We start from the raw sequence: 20,572 nt of genomic DNA on the forward strand, positions 1-20,572 counted from the left end.
AGAATTTTTTCAAGGAATCTGTCCATTGTATCTAAAGTATCATAAATACTGGCATAAATTTATTTATAATATTCTTATTAAGCATTTAATATTATTTTAATGTCTATAGGGCTTGTAGTGGTTTCTCATCCTCATTTATTTCATATTGCTAATTTATGCTTCTTCCTTTTAAGAAAATTTGCTAAAAGTTTACCAATTTTAGTGATATTTCTTTTTTTTTAATTTTATTTTTTAGTTGTAGCTGGACCCAACACCTTGATTTTATTTACTTATTTTTATGTGGTGCTGAGGATCAAACCCAGGGTCTTGCACATTCTAGGCGAGCACTCTACCACTGAGCCACAACCCCAGCCCCAATTTTAGTGATATTTCAAAGATAGCTTTTCATTTTATCAAATTTACGGTTTCTCACTTTTATGTTTCATCAATCTTCACTTTTACCCTTATTATTTTCTTCCTTCTTTTCACTTTGACTGTAACTTGTTCTGTCTTCTTAAGCTCTAGAGAATCACTGATTTTATTCCTTTTGTTTTCTCGTATAAGCATCGAAAGCCATAAAACCTTCCAAGTAGTACTTTCCCTTAAAGGCACATTTTTTAAAAATATATTTTTAGTTGTAGATGGACACAAAACCTTTATTTCATTTATTTTTATGTGGTGCTGAGAATCAAACCCAGTGCCTCCCATGTGCTAGCCAAGCGCTCTACCATGGAGCTACAATCCCAGTGCCTGAAAGGCATATTTTAACATCTCTGAAATCAGGATGCATTCTACACTCTGTACCATCTTATAGTTGTAATTGTCATCATTTTTTTTCTTGGTGGTACATATAGTAATGATGCATGTTACAGTCATTGGTGTCCAAGGGTCAGTGAAATGCCATATTATGCTATTATTTTGACTTGCATAGTAAAATATGTGTGGTCCTAATATCAAGATGCCTGGTAAATCATAGCTGCTTTCTCCCTGCCATGTGGCCATTATTTGCACTTTGTTTATAGTCTGAATATTTGCCTTATATCTTTTTATGCATTTTCCTCAAAACTGAGAGCCTCTTGGGAGCCATCTTAAGATCCTTCAAACTATCTAGTAGAATACTCTGCATTCTGGGTACACAATGCTTATGGGATAAGTAATGTAAAAAATTTACAGAGTATACTGTTGAAAGTGGTCCCCAACCATAATTAGTGTGTATCTTAAAAACAGTGACAGGATGTATATGGTATTGGATATCTCCAGTAAATGAATATCTCCAAAGAGTAAACTAGCAGTGCACTTTTCTACTTAAAACAGGTCTCTCTTAAATTCTTTGATCTTTTCCTATCAGTGGCCGTGTGTCATTTATTTGTTTATTTGGACATAAACTACTTTTGAGCTTATTTCCTACTCTAAGTATTTATGCTATATGCCTGCCTCTCTTTCTTTTTTAGGCTATCCAATGTGTTTCCTTTAGAAGCTTTAACTTTTTTTTCCCATTCAATGAAATAGAGTAGAAAAATGATTTCTTCTCTTTTTGGCTCCCGTCAACCCTGTTGTTTCGGTGTGCTTAGGGAACCCCCTGGCAGGACAGTGTCCAGTCTAGAATTCTAGGAGGCTGTACTCTGCACTGTCCACTCACTCCTCCAGGCCTAGCATTCCAGAGAAGAGCTCTTTGACTGCTTGTTTTTCATCTTTGTAACAGAGTGGCATTGAATATAGATTTAGTTCACACTGACTTTAAAGCCCACCCCAGGGGAAAGCATGACTGCTATATTCTGAGCTGCCTTGTGATAACACCAAGGGAGAGGAGCCCAGAGAGAGGCCCACCCTTGCACTGGGAGAATTTCACAGATCGGCACACCTTCCTCCATCCATGATCAGACAGCCTCTGACTTCCATGGATGCTGCTGCTGGCAGAGGAAGTCAGTGTGCATGTGTATCAGGCTGCTTTTGGCTTGAGGTAACCGAATGCTCAGTTAAAGAAGGCTTCAACACTGAGGGTTTATTCCTCTTATTTAATGAGAAATCTAAAGTTGGGCAATCCGAGGGCTGAAGGAGGGTTCCGATCTTCCCATTAGAATTTCAGTATGGTTGCACCACTGTGAGCGCTTGCCTCCATATAAAGCGCATCCTAAAACTGGAGGGGGCGGGCAGGACTTTCTCTGTGTATGCACATGCCTACATGTCTCAAAAAAAAAAAAAAAAAAGAGGAAAAGCATTCTCATTAACCCCAGGCACCTACTCATGTATATCTCATCATCCAGGATCATGTCACAGCATGCTGTAGCTACACAGGAATCTGAGAAAGGTAGTATTTAGGATGTTCAGATGCTGTAGTGGGATGCAGGCGCTGACAGCAAGGAGGGGGGAGAGTGGAGAATGACTGAAGGGTGAGCATTCGACAGGATCTGCATGTATATAAGTGTATGTGTGTGTGAGAGAGAAATGGACATAGAGTTGTGGGGTTTTTTGTTTGTTTGTTTGTTTTGGGAGGGCTAGGTACGAACTGGAGATTGAACCCAGGGCTTCACATAAGCTAAGCATGGGTTCTACCATTGAGCTACATCCTCAGTGATTGATATATGGTTTCTATTTCCTATGACGTTGCTCATGGACCCACCACAGTAGAATATGGTGATAGCATCTGGTCTAAAACTGCCTTTGATTTTTTTGACATGATCAAAACTGTATATTTTGTTTTAGTGACTTGAAATCTTGGTTTTATGATTTCAGGTTGAGTCCAGAAATCTTCCTGAAACGCCCAGTGGTGGAAGGAAATCGTTGGAGGTTGGACTGCATTCTTAAACGAAAAGCAGTATGTATTTTCTTAACAAATGCTGATATAATTTTTAAAATGTGTGTTGCCTCTGAATTCTCTTGTCTTTTTCAAAGCCCTTCCTGTATATTTACAACGTTTTACCGTAGAGTTCAATCTAAAACAGGTTTCTGTTTTCCAGTTCATTTGGGTCTGTTTTTAAATTACTTTTGAGTGTATAAATATTTTAGCCTAATTCATAGCCCAGATCATACTAGAAGCTCTAATTTATGTTGGTTAGTTATGACCAGTTAATTTAATAGGTCAAAAATTGTAATAAAACTTCATCGGTGAATAATTGATGATGAAATGAAACACAGCCTTTATTTACTTCATTATCTGTCATTAAGCAGAGGACAAAGGAATTTGGAGAACGTTTCAGTCAGATGGGGCCAAGCTGGTATAGAGGAGGATAGTAAAAATCAATGGGATTTTGTTTCCAATTTGGGCTCAGTTCACAGTAATAATATGAAACATTTCCTGCAGATTCTGTGTGAGCAGTGAGGATATCTTTTTGTTATACAAAGTGAATAATTGGAGCAGTGAGAGCTCAATCAATCATGACTGCATTCATGTTGCTAATGGATTATGTTTGTGTAGTGGACCTTCCAAATTAAATTAAAATGATCTGGGTTTGTTACCAATCATGTTCAGATTAGTGAGTGCTCACCTTGTCGCTCCTATTTGGAACTGTCTTAATCTTTTCTTTCATTTTTTGCCCCTGTCATTGAACATTCTAGTGGATTTGGATACTGAGTAACGAAGGGATAGTGTTTCTGTTTCTCATAGGCTCCACTGGTTTCTTCCTATCTTCTAAACGAACCCTTTTCCCCCACTCATTCTCCCCCTATCATCTCTGCATGCCTTTATATCAGACCTTCCACCGATGTCCACAGACAGTCAAACTTCGCAGCTGATACTAAGGGAAATACAAGTTGATCAGCTCTTTTCAGACACATATTCTACCAACAACACCTTTTTGATGGACAAATTTGTTCCTCTCACAAAATTGGAAATTCAGATCCTGATAGTCATTATTCACATGTTCTTTTAAAAAATCAGTCACAGAGGGTCTCCTATGAGCCAGGTACCCCAGGAATCAATAGGCAGGGTGTCTCAGTGAATGGGATTCTGGCCCTGCCCATGGAGGTCTTACTGAAGGAATCAGGTCCTGGGCTCACACCTAGCCTTACCAAATTTCTTTCTACCTACTGAATGGGCTGTGACTTTCCCCATGTTTTTCTCTGTGAAATGGCAGCTTTCCCATTTCCCCTCAAGATTCCATTTAGTCAAACTTCCTAGTCATGCCTTGCTATCTTCACTCGTACCATGAAGTCCTCTCCTCAGAGCGTTTACCCAGTACTTCGCTGTTTTAGGTTTCTGTGAACACATATTTGATGAATGCCTACTATGTGCTGAGACTTGGATAATCATATTGAGATGTATTTAAATAAAAGCCACAATTCCTGAGCTGAGGGAGCTTAAAAAGCAGCACATGTATCAAATTGAGTACAAAGACAGTGCCCAAATTCAAAGGCAGGAGGAAGAGCATTGGGTAGGTCTGGTTGGGGAGCCCCCCACAATATGAATAATGGACAGCATTTAGGATGGGCCAACAGTTTTGAAAAAGAAAGAAGAAATTACTAGGTGCAGTAAATGTTGAGGGAACAGGAATTAGAGAGGCTGTCAGTCACAATGAGGTGACAAGGCTGTGATGCCTTAGTGTTAGCATAGGCAGGATGGACTGCAACCAAAGTGCCTGTTTGCAGCTAGGATGTGGGGCTCTGGGAGCCAAGCCAGTGGTTTGGACTTTATGGTAAACAATAAGGATGTTCTGTGGGGAAGTATAGGGTCAAAGTGTGGGGTTTGGTCTTATCCAAATGGTGTTCAGGAAAGGTGAGAAAAAATGGGGAGAACTCAAATTCTGAAAGGTTAATTCTGTTTGTTTTGCAATGCTGGGGATCAAATCAAGGGCCTCTAAGTGCTGTACCACGAAGCCACATCCCAACCCTAAAAGCTAAATTTTAAATTCTCTGAGTGTGAGGTGTCTGTAGGAAGCCTATGTAAACTTGAGAAAGCCTGAGGAGGACTCAGGACCATCCTGCAGGCCTGTCTCTTACCCACTGTTAACTGGCAAGTGTTCTCTACTGCCTTCGTTGTACCTGCCTGGTTGGTTGCCTTTATGCCACTGGTGTGGCTTCTCTTTGCTTTTATGGCCCATGAACCCTGGTGGCTACCGTGACCACGTAAGCATTATTGTTTGATAATGGTGCTTTGTTTCCTGTTCGTCTACTTTCTGAAGTTTGTAATTTTTAAATTATGGAAAATGATTTTTAAATTTCCTAAGGAAATAGTAATACTATTAAAAATTGATGTCTCAATGGTATATTTAGTGGATGTTCTTCCCCACTTAATCTCGAACATATGGTATTTCTTCTTTGGTCATAAATTTTTAAATACTCATATCATTCCAATTTGACATTTCATATGCATATAAACACTGCTTTTGCATAACTAATTTAGTTTCTGAAAGCCACATACTAGTCTTGCAGTGTATAGGATTGAAACATAATATTTACATTAATGGGTCCCACAGGTCCACAAGGTTGATTAAAATGAATGCTTTTGTTTTTATATCTTGTTTTGGAGGGCTTTTTTCTTTTTTTTTTTTCCTCTCTCTCTCTCTCTCTCTTTTTTTTTTTTTGGGAAAGGAATTTAGAAAGCATGTCTGCCCCATAGCAACATATAGACATCTCTTATAATGGCTGTTTCTTATGGGAAAGTATAATATTTTGTTGTTCCGGTTATAGCCAAGTTGATATTTTCCTGTTTCTTTAGCTTCCTGCTATTCAGTGTCACCATTTTCAATGGGGGAAAGCCAATGTCAACAGGCAGAGTGTTCACAGCTTTAAGAAAGCAGCATCCCAGGGGTTCCACAGTTCTTCATTCACGGCACTAAGAGATAATACGTTGTGTCATAGTTATGTGACCACGTGCCTGCACCCTAATAGTGTGTTTCAACCTTAGAAATAAGTGATATTCCTTATGAGAACTACAACGTGGAATCTTCAAGTGCAGTAACCTGGAGAGGCACAGAAGAAGGTTTTTTTGTTGTTGTTGTTTTTAGGCTGAATTTGTCTGCAGGTTTCTTTCTTTCTCTCTTGGAACACAAGGCACATGATGGAGCTGTAGCCATTGATCAGTAAAAGGGAAGGATGTCTGTGTCTGAGAAATCACACAAATAATCACATCCCTGCACAGAAAACCAGTGGACTCTTACCAAGCTGTAGGCCAGGATGGCTTGTATGGAAGGGGAGAAGGTATCGTTCACCTTCAGGACCATGTTTCTAACAAAATGGGTTAAAACAAAACAAAAAAAGCACATGAGCAGTTGTGCTGTTATATCCCAGTGCTTCTTGCCTTTAAATGGTGAGAATGTGATTGTTGCTTATTCTTTGCTTTTCATTTTCCTAATATATTGCATCCCTGGGGAAGTCCTTGGCAAATGATAAAATCAGTGATTATCCTGTAGTGCAGGGTATGTAAGGTAAGCTATTTTCAGACACTGGGTGAATTGGGCTGCATTTAGAAAATATTTGAACCATACATTTTGAATAATCAGAAAAAAAGTTGATCAAGAAAAAAAGTCTGTTTGATTTCAACCATAAATGTTAAAAAATTTATTTTCACTGTTTTTTCAAGTATTTTGTATATCTCACTACAGCTTCTCAAAATTCCTACTGTTGATCATGTTGTGTCTGCTGTACTTGATGAGACACTCATTAGAAAAGAGGGCAGAGCTTGCATCTTTTGAGACTTATGTTTCGTGGGGTTTATTCTCTGGGACCTTTGGGTTGAATTGGTTAGTTCATTGGCAACAGGAAATGTGGCATTGCAGAAGAAATATCCCTCTCCCTACTTCCCCTATTGGTATTTGGCTTCCTCTTCTCTGAGCAAAAAGTAATTTCCTCTAGGGCCACTCAAAGGCATTAGTAAGAGGCGGGTGTTTCAAAGTGTACATTTTTAAATTACAGAATTAATGTCAGTTCTTTTTGTCCATTTGCCTTTTGATTTGCAGAATTATTTCTCACATGTTTTATCAGCCCATACTATCACAACAAAGCAAATACCTTTGTTCCCAAGGAACTGTTTTCTTCTGTTCTTGATAGAGTTCAATAGTGTTGGAATACCATGACCAAAAGAAGAGAAAATTACTGCTTTATTGTCACAGAAATCTTTTCAGTAGTTAGCTATTTATTGTGGCTATAGGTGGAAGTAAATTATTATAAACCATATTTAAAATGACCTTTTTATATTTAATTACTTCCTTGTTAGTCATTTGTATTTATGATAAAAAGACTTAAAAGTCTCTACCCTATTTCCTTTAGAGTTAATTTATTTAAATGAGAAAAGCAATAATGTAGAAGAAAATGTCAGGTATTAATAAATGGAAGGTAATAATGTAATCCATTAGTGTTAACATCTCTGTTATTTAAAAAATCCATTAGTTACGCAGGTAAATGGAAAACTGCAGGATTCAGGCCAAGTTCCTAATTTGCAACTACTGCCCTGCATGAGTAATAATGTCTTCAGTCTAAGAAGTAGAACTTCATCCATTATAACAAATGAACCATGATGAAAAATGTCAGGTGTAAGAGTCTATAATTTAGGTTGAAATTTGGGGTTTTAAGCTTTATATTCTGTTTTGCATTGGGAAAATCTCTTTCCCTTTTTATTTTGGTAACCATTATTCAGGGCTGAATCCTGAAATACTCAAATAGCAAAATAGAGCTGAACAGTAGAGGAGAATAATAAAATAATCTAGTTCTACTTTACAGCTCCCAGAGCAAAGGTGAACTTTCTGGTATTCAGATCTCCTTACTGTATACCAGAATGTAAATCTAATGTGTCCCTTCAAAAATATATACACTTTCAGATATCGCTAACATCAAGAGAGATGGGATATTAGCATTTTGAAGTGATGTTGTGTTATAAGGAATTCAGGACCCAAAACTTTCATCTTAGTATTGACAGAACAACACTAGGGGACTGTTATGTTTTTTTCTAAGATTTTTATGTTCTGTGATCTGCTACCTAAAAATATTAACTTTGATGTTATTTCACATTACAGAGCATTGCAAAAATATTCACTTCTTATGCATTAGATGAATTCAACTCAGTAAAACTTCTTAAATTTTTGATTCAGATTTCCATTGTGAACAATGACTAATTACTGTGAAATGTTAGTTTAAGCTATAACTAAATAATTCCTTGTCATCATAGTTTATTAGATAGAGTGGCATCTCTAACACTCTAGAAAGTATTATGGAAAAATTCTTGCCTTTAATCTCTAACGTGTTAAATGCCTAGGTATAATTTAGATTTGTAGTCTTTTAGGCATGTGGTTATGTTTCAGAAAGCTTTCAGATCTGCTGGGTAAAAAGAATGCAAATTAAAACGGTACAGACTGCAGAAAAATCCTGAAGGTACAAACCAAAAAGTAAAAAAGCAATCCACAAATTGGGTCTGAATGTTTCCTGGCAGAAATGGATCTTGCCCTGTGTGTGGAAGAGGGTCCCAACAAGTGGACAGGGAAGACAGGAGGCTTCAGGTGAGGGGGCAGCTTAACCTGGTCCAAAAGCCAGTCACCACCCAGACCTAGTATAGAAAACATTCATGTTTTCCTGTACCAATTGTTGGACATTGTCTCTTTAATGGTTCATATTAATAATGTTATTTTAATATTAGAGTTTACCCAGCACTTTTTAAAATTTATTTTGGTAATGTTGCATGGATCACAACAGCCTTGTCTCTTTTCTTTTAGATACAAAATCTAAGGATGCACCTGTGTTAATTTGTGCCCATTTTATTCTAAACTCCCATTGCAATTCAGGGACTTTTTTAAATGCTAGAGAAACTTCCTTCTGAAGATGTCCTTTCACAAGTGAAGTAGAGATTGATAATCTCCTTGTGAGTTAAGAGGATGAACCAAGATATTTATCTTTTAAGATATTTATCTTTTAAGATTAAAGAATACTTTCTCCATTTCCCTGCATTAGAGCAGATTATGCTAAGTGAAGTTAGTCAATCCCCAAAAAACAAATGTCTTCTCTGATATAAGGGGGGTGACTCAAAATGGGGTAGGGAGGAAGAGCATGAGAAGAAGATTACCTCTAGATAGGGAAGAGGGGTGGGAGGGAAAGGGAGGGAGACGGGGAATTGCATGGATGATGGAAGGAGACCCTCATCATTATACAAAATACATGTGTGAAGATGTGAGAAGAAAAAGAATAGCGTTACCTTAGATTAGATAGAGAGAAGTGAGGGGAGGAAAGGAGAAGGTTGGGGGCGATAGGAAGGATAGTAGAATGAAATAGACATTATTATTACTGTGTGTGTGTATGTGACTGCATGACCAATGTGTTTCTGCAACCTGTATATCTCAGAAAAATGAGAAATTATATCCCATCTGATTCAAATGTATGATATGTCAAGGTCATTGTACTTTCATGTGTAACTAATTAAAACAAATTTTAAAAATGTCAGAAACACACACAAAAAATAAATAAAAATTTAAAATATTAAAAAAAGGAATATTTTCTCCATTTAAATAAAAATTTTAAATAAAATTCTATGAAAATACCTCCCCACCCAACACTTCAGGGATATTTAGCATATGCATTGTGTCTAAGTTTCTCATCATTATTATTTAAACTAATTGAGGTATGATATTAGTAAACAGACAAAATCCCTAATCCTGTCACATGGCTCAGGTTAGAACTTCCCTCAGTGATAAGAGTTGGGGAAGATTAAGAATGCAGGACTATAGGACATGTTCAGCAGTTGAGGTTACTATTTCAACACTCTAGATCTGTAATCAGTTGAATGTGGACACTCTTTTGATATAAATGGTAAGAATGCAAATATAACAATATATATATTTTTATATTTCTGTCAATGTATAGTTATATGTCACCTCTTTGTATTGCCTTTTTCATTAAATATTTTATTGTACCTATTTAGAAGAAAGCAAGTACAACACAGAGAAAAAGAAGAAAAGACAACCCCAGCACCTTCGGAGACACTCATTCTTCATGTGTTTTCTCTTGTGGCAGCAACAGGGTGTGCGGATCTTCATAATGCTCTACAAAGAAGTGGAGCTGGCCCTGGGGATCAACAGTGAGTACACCAAGAGGACTTTAATGCGGCTGCACCCCAACATAAAGGTATCTACCTTCATCCCAGTCACCAGTGTTTCTTACTGTTCTGTGGGAGTTTTTAGGATGTGATTTGCTCTGGGTGGTCATCATCTATACACTTCCCTAACGTTTTGATTAAATAGATTTCAGTCCTCAGAAATAAAACAAAATACTATCCTTTCTTACACTCCCCACATGCACAGGGGTGGGCAGATCTCCCTTCTGTTTCTCTAAACCTAATTGAAAGTGATAGTTGAATCAAGAACATGCTTCCTACAGTTGTTTTAATATTCAAGAGCCCTGTCAAGTTCTCGAGATTTCTCATTAAGTTGTCCTGGAACCACGTAGATGTGACATCCCTGTGGAATCCCTGTATCTTTGATGGCAGCAGAGACCTCTCTTAGGATTTAAAATGCCTTCAAAAAAAAATCCAATAGTACCTAGTATAAAATATGAATAAAGCAAATAACAGGATAAGCAATGTGAAAAGGTTCTTTGAGATTTCACCAAAGACCTAAACCTATCAAAAAATATCATCCAGTCATTGAGATACATCAAGACATAATGAATTAGTGAATCTCCAGCAGGTTTAAGAGGTATAGCAATTACAATTTTCATTTGGTTCAAAATTCCCACAGAGAATGAGTTGAGATGCATCATTTCTAAACATTCATGGTTCATTTACCAGATTTCTGTCTAGCACTTACTAAAGATGTGAATTTTGTAATATCAGCAACTGAGAATAGTGAAGAGGGAGCTGTTAAATGAGCAGAGTCTTTATATTACTGCAGTCAAATCAGTATAAATTCAAATTAGACCCACATAACTACAGTTATATTAGAAACAAAGATGCCAAAACATACACTGGAGAAAAGATAGCCTCTTCAACAAATGGTACGGGGAAAATTGGAAATCCACATGTAACAAAATGAAATTAAACCTCTCTCTCTCTCACCATGAACAAAACTCAACTCAAAGTGGATCAAGGACCTAGGAATTAAACCAGAGACCTTGCATCTAATGGAAGAAAATGTAGGCCCAAATCGCCATCATAACTTTCTTAATAAGACTCCTGTAGCACAAGAATTAAAACCAAGAATCAATAAATGGGATGGATTCAAACTAAAAAGTTTCTTCTCAGCAAAAGAAACAATCAGTGAGGTGAATAGAGAGCCTTCAGAATGGGAGCAAATCTTTACCACAAGCACATGAGATAGAGCACTAATCTCTAGGATATATAAAGTACTCAAAAACCTTAACACCAAAAAAACAAATAACCCAATCCAAAAATGGACCAAGGAACTGAACAGACACTTCTTAGAAGAGGATATACAGTCAATCAACAAACATATGAAAAAATGTTCAACATCTCTAGCAATTACAGAAATGTAAATCAAAACTACTCTAAGATTTCACCTCACTCCAGTCAGAATGGCAGCTATCAAGAATACAAATAAATAAAAATAAAATAAAAGCTCATCAACAACTAAAAAAAATTTTAAAAAAAGAATACAAACAACAATAAGTGTTGGCAAGGATGTGGGGGAAAAGGCACGCTCATACATTGCTAGTGGGACTGCAAATTGGTGCAGCCAATCTGGAAAGCAGTATGGAGATTCCTTGGAAAACTTGGAATGGAACAATTTGACCCAGCTATCGCACTCCTTAGTTTATACCCAAAGGACTTTAAAACAGCATACTACAAGGACACAGCCATATCAGTGTTTATTACAGCACAATTCACAATAGCTAAATTGTGGGACCAGATGCCCTTCAGTAGATGAATGGATAGGGAAATTTTGGTGTGTATATATACACAATGAAATATTACTCATCATTAAAAGAGAATAAAATCATGGCATTTGCAAGTAAATGGATGGAGTTGGAGAGTATAATGCTAAGTGAAATTAGCCAATCCCAAAAAACTAAAGGCCTAATGTTTTCTTTGATATGAGGATGCAGACTCATAACGGTGATGGAGCGGGGAGCATGGGAGGAATGGAGGAACTTTAGATAGGGCAAAGGGGAGGGAAGAGGAGGGAGGGGGCAAGGGGATAGGAATGATGGTGGAATGAGTTAGACATCTTTACCCTAAGTACATGTATGAAGACACAAATGGTATGAAAATACTTTGTGTACAATCAGTGATTGAAAAGTTAACTGTGCTGTATATGTGTAATATGAAGTGAATTTCAGTCTGCCATCATATATAACAAATTAGAATAAATAATTTTTAAAAAAGCATATTCATAAAAAAAATTTTTTAAAAATTCAAATTAGAGTGTTACTGCTTCAGGAGATTAATATGGTTCCCATAGTAACCACATGGAAAATAGTTACAGAATGTATACAGCAGGAAATAAGCATTTAAACAACTTACTCTAAAAAATACCAACTAAATGCAAAAAAGACAGTAATGCAGGAAATGCGGGCCAAAAAACAAGGACACATAGAAAACAACAAAATGACAGAAGTAAGTCCTGTATTATTAACAATTAATTTTAAATGTTCATAGATTGAACTATCTAATGAAAAAAGAGGTATTAGGGCCTGGAATGCAGCTCAGTGGTGGAATACTTGCTTCACATGAGCAAAGCTCTAGGTTCAATTTTTAGCATGGCAAATAAAAATAAGATAATAATAATAATAATAAATTTTAAAATTCTTCAATAAAATAAAACTTTAGTAAAAAAAGAATGGATTAAAAACACACAATCCTCTGGGTATGGTGGCGCATGTCTGTAATCCCAATGGCTCGGGAGGCTGAGACAGGAGGATCATGAATTCAAAGCCAGCCTCAGCAATGGCGAGGTGCCAAGCAACTCAGTGAGACCCTGCCTCTAAATAAAATAAAAAATAGGGCTAGAGATGTGGCTCAGTGTCCCCCTGAATTCAATCCCTGGTATACAAAAAAATAAATAAATAAATAACCCCACACAATCTAACTATGTGTTGTCTATAGGATATTCACTCTAGATGCAAAGACTCAGGTTGAAAGTGAAAGGATGGAGAGGATAGTTCACACAGTTAGTAATTAAAGAAAGGAGTGGCTAATTAATATCAGATAACAAAATAGACTTTAAATCAAAGCCGACTGTAAGAGATGAAGGACATAATATTAATAACAGGTTTAATATAGCAGGGAGATAAAAAAATTATAAGAATTTATGCACCAAATAACAGACCACCAAAATGTATAAAGGAAAACAATTGAAAGGAGAAAAAGGTATTTCTAAAAATAGTAGTTGGATCCTTCAATACCCAACTCTCTGATGGATAGAATAAGAAAATAGAAGACCTAATAGACCAACTAGGTCTAATGGACACATGCAAACCTCTCTACTCAACAACAGCAGGCATACTCAACCATGCATGGAATATTTTCCAGGAGAGACAATCTGTTAGGCCATGAATTAAATCTTAATAGATTTTAACAGGCAGATATCATTACAAGCATCTTTCTGACCACAAAGGGATGAAATTAGAAATCAGCAACAGAAGGAAAACTGAGTAGACAACATTCTGTTGAACAAGTAATAGATCAAAGAAGAAATTATAAGAATTTATCCTTAGGAGACAAAATAAAACTTATAGGACACAGAAAAACAGTGCAAACGGGAAAATTTATAGCTACAAAGTCTCTATTAAAAAAGAAATAAGCTGGGGCTGGGGTTGTGGCTCAGAGGTAGAGCGCTCGCCTAGCATGCGTGAGGCACTGGGTTCGATCCTCAGCACAACATAAATATAAAATAAAGATATTGTGTCCACCTATAACTAAAAAATATTTAAAAAAGAAATAAGTTCTCAAAAACCCCACATAACTTTGTAATTTAAGGAACTAGAGGAAAAACAAACTCAAACCAAAGCTAGCAGAAGGAAGGAAATAAAGAGACAAAAATAACACATAAAATCAATGAAAAGTGAAACCAATAATTAGTTCTTAGTTTTGCCAATTTTGATGATATTTTCTAACTAGATAGGCTAAGAAAAAGGGAGATGACTCAGAAATGCACTGTAGACATTACTACCAATCCTCCAGAAATAAAAAGGATTCTAAGAGATTACTATCCCAAACTGTACACCAACAAATTAAATAACCTAGATGAAATGGACAAGATCCTAGCAACATAAAACTCCAAGACTAACCCATGAAGAAAATGTAAAGTTTAAATAGACCTGTAACTAGTAAGGAGGCTGATTAGTAATTGGAAATCTCCCCCAAAGACTAAAGCCTTGGATCCTACAGCTTCACTGATGAATTTTACCAAACATTTAAGAAAGAACTATCAAGAATCCTTCTCAAACTTTTCCAAAAATTGAAAAGGAGTGAACTCTCCAACTCTGATACCATTGAACTATACACTTAAAAATGGTTATGGTGGTGAGTTTTATGTCATATGTAATTTGCCACAATAAAAAAGTATTTGCTTAAGTTTTTGGAATGTATTTACTTAAAAGCTTATGAAAATAGAATAGTTCAGACTGTGTTCATTTAGTGTATCTATTTGAAAGCAGGAGATAACTAACTTCTCAAAGTCCCCTTTAAACCAAATGCTATCAGAATACCTTCAGGACTATGTCAAGATGCCTAGTATTTCAACTCAATGGCTGCCAAAACATCAGTAGAATTTTTTTTTTAATTTCTAGAGAAAGGTGTTGGTTAAGTACTAGAGTTTTTTAAAATATCAAATATAGCATAATTCTTATAGAGGGAGAAGGAAACCAGCTAGCTATCAAATTGAGCTGACTTTTATCTAACGTGTAGCCACACCTCCAGCTAAATTTCACTGCTCCAAAATATGGCATCTAAGCTGGGGGTCTTCAAAAGTAGGTAGGACTCTTCCTCTGCTAACACTAAGAATAAAATAAGTTTGAGACTTTTTCCTTGGGGGAAACATATATATATGTATATACATACATACATACACACACACACATATGAGATATATATATATACATACACACAAAAATAAATAATATTTTGGTATTTGAATTATAAAATTGCTTTTCAGTAAGAAAGCAGATTGATTTTATTATGGCATGAAGGATATTTTAAGAAGCATATCATAGACCAAGCATAGTGGTATGTGCCTATAATCCAGGTGACTCCACTCAGGAGGCTAATGCAGGAGGATCAAAAGTTCAAGACCAGCCTGGGTAACTTAGCAAGACCCTGTCTGAAAATAAAAATAAAAAAGGGCTGGGGATGTAACTCAGTGGTAGAGCACCCTTGGGTTTAATCCCTAGTACCACCAATAGTAATAATAATAATAATAATATAATAAAGCAGATTATATGTGCCTTTCTTCCCTCTCAAGGTGATGAGGCACCCGGATCACGTGTCCTCCAGTGTCTATCTGTGGGCTCATCATGAGAAGCTTGTCATCATCGACCAATCGGTAGCCTTTGTGGGTGGGATTGACCTGGCCTATGGAAGGTGGGATGATAATGAGCACAGACTCACAGATGTGGGCAGCGTGAAGCGAATCACTTCGGGACAATCTCTTGGTTCTCTCACGGTAAGTGAATCCCTTCCTTGTGGGGCTGCATAAAGTGAACATGATTTGGATAAGTATGTATTAATAGCATGACTGATGGATCGAATGAGAGGTGACATCTTCCTCTGGGGGTTAAGAATACTGAGAAAAACATCAGACGTGTCTTCATACATCAGCCTTATGTTGCTAACAGGTATCTCAGCCCCTCTTGGGCTCCATTTCTTCTCTTGTAAGAAGAGACAACAGATTAAATAGAATGTTTGCCATCTCAGTCTTGGCTCCTTGGTTTTCTATTTAAATTAAAAATATATTCCCTATTTGGGGAAAAAAGTTCATAAATACAAATGCATGGCAATTAAGATTTAGGTTTGATAATAAGAAATCTTTTCAAAAGTATCTTAGTACTTAGCCAAGAATTTTAGAATTTTCCCACTTAAAGACACACAAAAACACAATAGGTCAATCTGGGTTCATTTAGAGGAAATTCTGTTGGAGCAGAAAGTTTAATAACTTCTCAAAGTACCTGTTAAATCAGGAACCATGTCTGTATGTTTATGTCTATCTGCTTGCTCTTTCAACTCAATGGCTACTGAAGTATCAAAGCACTTATTAAATTTTTTGATGGGCTCCATCTTATTTACTGCTGGTGATATTGCCAGCTTTTCTGGCATAATAGCAAGTAATGGAAAAATGATTGACAGAAAAACTTCAGAGGAAGTTTTAGATATAACATATCTAATTGTACTTGAGATGAAAAGATTAATTGGAATGAAATTTCAAGAATTTAGACTGCTGATGGAGGAACCACAGTGGAACTCCTGTATTCGTTTAGTGGCCTTTTAATTCAAGCAGAGTTGACGAGAATTCCCCTCCACTCTGTGGCTGACCTCAGACTTCATACAAAGGATCTGCTATGGGGCCGCCACCATTTGTAAACTGTACTCCTCAGCTCTGCTTAATTAAAGGGCTACTATTACAGCATATCTTATGTAGTTTTTTTTTTTTCTTCAAATAATTTCCTCAGGCTGCAACAACAGAGTCTATGGAATCTTTAAGCCTCAAAAATAAAAATGAATCTAATAAAAATGTGCCCATCCTGAAGAATGTTGATGATATGGATTCAAAACTCAAAGGAATAGGAAAGCCAAGAAAGTTCTCCAAATTTAGCCTCTACCGGCAGCTCCACAAGCATCAGCTGCACAACGTGGACAGCGTCAGCAGCATTGACAGCGCCTCCAGTGAGTCACAGTCTTTTCTAGAAATTGTCCCAACTACATGTGTTCCTATAGCCAGTTACTACATACCTGTCTTAAAACCTGCCTTTGGATAATGGAGTAAGATGAACAGGGTTGCTATATCATCTTGTTCAACAACATACCATCTCCTGTGGCTGTATTGGGCTCATTTTAGAACAGATTTATTGTTTTATCCATATAGTGTCATTATAACAACCACTATTCGTGCTTTTGATGGCAGCAGAATGACCAAGGGTTTCTAAAATATGCCAAAGTATCAAGGAAAAAGAAAAATATTAAATGTACTTTATAAAATTTTCCTAGAAGAAATTCATTTCTTTTCCCATCCAGAAATACTTTAGGCTTATATCATCAAACACCATCATATTCTGTATCATGTAAATGTACTGTTCTTTGCAGGTCTGTCTTAAAATCCTTGCAATTTTTGGTTGCACATAATCTTTTTTTTATCTTTTATTTTTTTAATTTGTTTTAATTAGTTACACATGATAGTACAATGATCTTGACATATCATACATTTGAATCAGATGGGGTATAATTTCTCATTTTTCTGAGTGTACAGTTTTCGAATCACATTGGTCATGTAGTCACATATATACATACCGCAATAATAATGTCTATTTTATTCTGCTGTCCTTCCTATCCCTCCCTCCCCTCCCCTCCCCTCCCATCACTTCTCTCTACCCAATCTAAGGTGACACACTTCTTTTTTTTCCCCCTCACATCGTCATACATGTATTCTGTACAACGATGAGGGTCTCCTTCCATCTTCTGTGCAATTCCCCTTCTCCCTCCCTTTCCCTCCCACCTCTCTTCCCTATTTAGTGGTAATCTTCTTCTCATGCTCTTCCTTCCTATCCCATTTTGAGTCACCTCCCTTATATCAGAGAAGACATTCGGCCTTTGTTTTTTAGGGATTGGCTAAATTCACTTAGCATAATCTGCTCTAATGCCATCCATTTCCCTGCAAATGATCTTGTTATTTTTTAGTACTGAGTACAGAATCTTATGACTGATTTTATAGTCCAGCTCGTTTTAAAATGATTAAACTTGCTTTCCAGTTTAGAAAACTTGATATAGATATATTTCTTTGTAAAAAAAAGAACTCTCAACTTTCTCCAGGTTATCTTAATTACTATAGAAGTCATCAGAATTTAATCCATGGTTTAAAACCCCACTTGAAACTCTTTCGCCCTTCGTGTGGGTCTGAGCAGGGACTCACTGGGCCCAGCGATGGTAAGTGATGTGTGCGTGGCAGAGTCCCTTCAGGCTTCAGCTTCCATTTCATCGTCTGCTGCACAGGCGTAGTGAGTGTGTTTCCACATTGGCTTTCTGTGCACACGGTTTTCACGTCACAAATATGTGGAGTGCTTTCTCCGTGCAAAGCATAGGATCCCTACTCCCCAGGAGCCTGCAATTCAGTAGAGAAGATGAAACACATCTAATAACCAGACAGCACACAGCTCCTGCAGTTCAATAGTGTCATATGGTTCTGTGGAAGGTGGAGGGACTTCTTTTTTCATGATCACAAAAGGCTTTTTGAGCAGGACACTTGCAGATTAGGTCTGGAAGTGATTTGGTGAGGTTGGGTGAAGACAGGAAAACACTGCAGGTGAAAGAAAGGAGCTGAGCAAAGGTGCTAGGTTGGGAGATGGCCCACATCTTAGCTGTTAGTGGAAAACACACCATGGGGCTGTGATGTGGTTTTCTATGTAAGAGTAGGAAGATATACAGGATCGCATGTGGAGGTTCAAACAAAGTTGGGGAGTTGGAACTTTGGTTAAAATTTAAAGAGACCTCATGCTCTACATGTTTAGAAACTGATACCTGATAATCTTTTATGAGAAGAATCAGACTCTTATGGAGTGAATTAACCAGGATCTGCCTAAATTATGGTGGTGGAAATGAAGAAGGATCTGGCCCCTGCTCTAATAGAGGGATAAGTAATCATCATGATAAATGACAGCAGTAGTAAAATCATCAGCTAGCTTTTAATCAGATTCTGCCCATCACTGCCCCATTGCTGTCAGTGCTAGGTAGTGATATTGTTTCTCCTTTTTACATGTGAGAAAAACTTCCCCCAACCAAGTCTTCATGTATCACCTTCGTACTGCTCTGGATTCTGATTTGTGATTTAGCAGCAAGGCAGATTACCACATCACGACCTTTTGACCAGAATCCCAAGGCCAAGGTTTGCCTGTGCTGTTTTAGGAGATGAGGGACTTGAAGTAAGCCAACATGCCTGGATGTGAGTCACTTATAGTTAGCAAGAGCTGCTGAATCAGATAAACTGAGCTGGACCTTGAGCAGTGGTTCCCAGCAGTCTTTAGTTTGAGGACCCTGCATTTAAAAAAAAATATATTGACTAACTATGTGGAATAGACTAAAGCTCTGACGTAGCTAGGAATTAAATTTGCATTTTTAAAATCATATAGACATGGATATACACTTAAAAATGGAAAACATGAGATGTTTATTTGGTGTATGATTAGTACCTGATGCACATGTAGATTCAGGGACAACTTCCAGGAGTTCCTGTACTTGACAGAACTTGAAAGTCCTGACAACTGGGGAGCCTCTGAAAAGTCCAGCAGGCTGAGTCAGGGGCATGTGAAACTTCAGATGTTAAAAGTACAGAGTTGGGAGCAGGTGCAGGGAGTGCCTCGGACTTCCAGTGTGCAACTTTACTACTTTAGAACTGAAGTTAAAAAATGAGATGGAAGGATGAGGTCGCTGAGCTACAAAAAGACTGACTTAAGACTGTTAATATTGCTGACAAGAGAATCAGGAGCAAGTGGGGAAGATGTGAGTATTGCTAAGCGGATTGAGTGACTCAAGCCACCCCCAGGCTGAGGGCATCACACCGACATTGGTGGTCTGAGGACGTGGATATGTTTGGTTTTCTGCCCTTGATGGAAAATGTCCTTGGCATCCATTCACAGTCTCCTCACTAATAAATTGGATGCACGTCTAGAGCAGCATTCTAAATTAAGCAAATTAAACAACACAACTATCAGAAGAGGGGAATGATGAAGAACATAGTGAGGGGCTCATCCCCTTGAGGGAGGTGTGCAGCCATTCAAATATTAAATGAGGATGCATAAACTAATGTAGAAAATTTGTTTATTTAACTAAGTACATATTAAGATACTGGTACTAGGGATGTAGGGAAGAGAGCAGATTAAATTGAGTTAACTAGTTGAGAAAGAATGGGGATTGTATATGCAAATAGATCATCAAACACAAGGTATCAGATGGTGGTAGTCATCAAGGAGAACAACAGCAGGGTAGGTGGTAGGGGAAGCAGAGGGAGGAGTTATTATCATATATACGGTAGCAGAGAATGCTGCTCTAATGAGGTGAGTTTGCAGAAGGGAGAGAAGAATGAGGATAAGAGACAGGGAGGGAGGTGTCCCAAACAGGATGAATAACAAGTGCAAAGGCCCTGAGACAGGAGGGGGATCAGTATGTTCTAGAAGCATTGCTGTGGTGGGGTGGTTTGGAGGAGAATGTTAGGAAAAGTCAGAGAGGTGTGCGATTGGGTGGATTATGAGCCATCTCACAGGCTGCTGTGAGAATTCTGCCCCCAGAGAAAGTTACCAGCTAGTCTTGAGCAAAGGCAGATGAAATCTGACTTAGGTCTTTATGGGCTCATTCTTCAGAGCAGATCAGGTGGCAAATAGTTCCAGAGAAGATACTGAATATATCTTGAGAGTAGAGCTGACAGCATTTGCCAATGCCCTGGATATGGGTATGAGGGCTGGAAAAGACTCCAAGTCCTCGGAGCCACCAGAAAGGTGGAGTTTCCGTGAACTGAGAGCATGA

At 37.5% G+C, this 20,572-nt stretch overlaps 1 protein-coding gene across 8 annotated transcripts in view; it reads left to right on the top strand.

Annotated features, from left to right (window-relative positions):
* Pld1 (phospholipase D1) overlaps window positions 1–20,572 on the top strand; it is a 208,105-nt gene that overhangs the window by 116,963 nt on the left and 70,570 nt on the right. For 7 of the 8 annotated variants that reach the window (XM_015494265.2, XM_048814297.1, XM_048814295.1 and 4 more), the window contains 5 exons: window positions 2,713–2,794; window positions 9,910–10,020; window positions 15,312–15,512; window positions 16,516–16,729; window positions 17,870–17,983. In XM_015494265.2, coding sequence (XP_015349751.1) covers window positions 2,713–2,794; window positions 9,910–10,020; window positions 15,312–15,512; window positions 16,516–16,729; window positions 17,870–17,983 — 722 coding nt within the window. The remainder of the gene's footprint in view (window positions 1–2,712; window positions 2,795–9,909; window positions 10,021–15,311; window positions 15,513–16,515; window positions 16,730–17,869; window positions 17,984–20,572) is intronic. The other variant, XM_015494268.2, reaches the window with a different exon arrangement.

The sequence above is a fragment of the Marmota marmota genome, unplaced genomic scaffold (genome assembly GCF_001458135.2).
Source record: "Marmota marmota marmota unplaced genomic scaffold, marMar, whole genome shotgun sequence".
In the NCBI taxonomy this organism is placed as follows: Eukaryota; Metazoa; Chordata; class Mammalia; order Rodentia; family Sciuridae; genus Marmota; species Marmota marmota.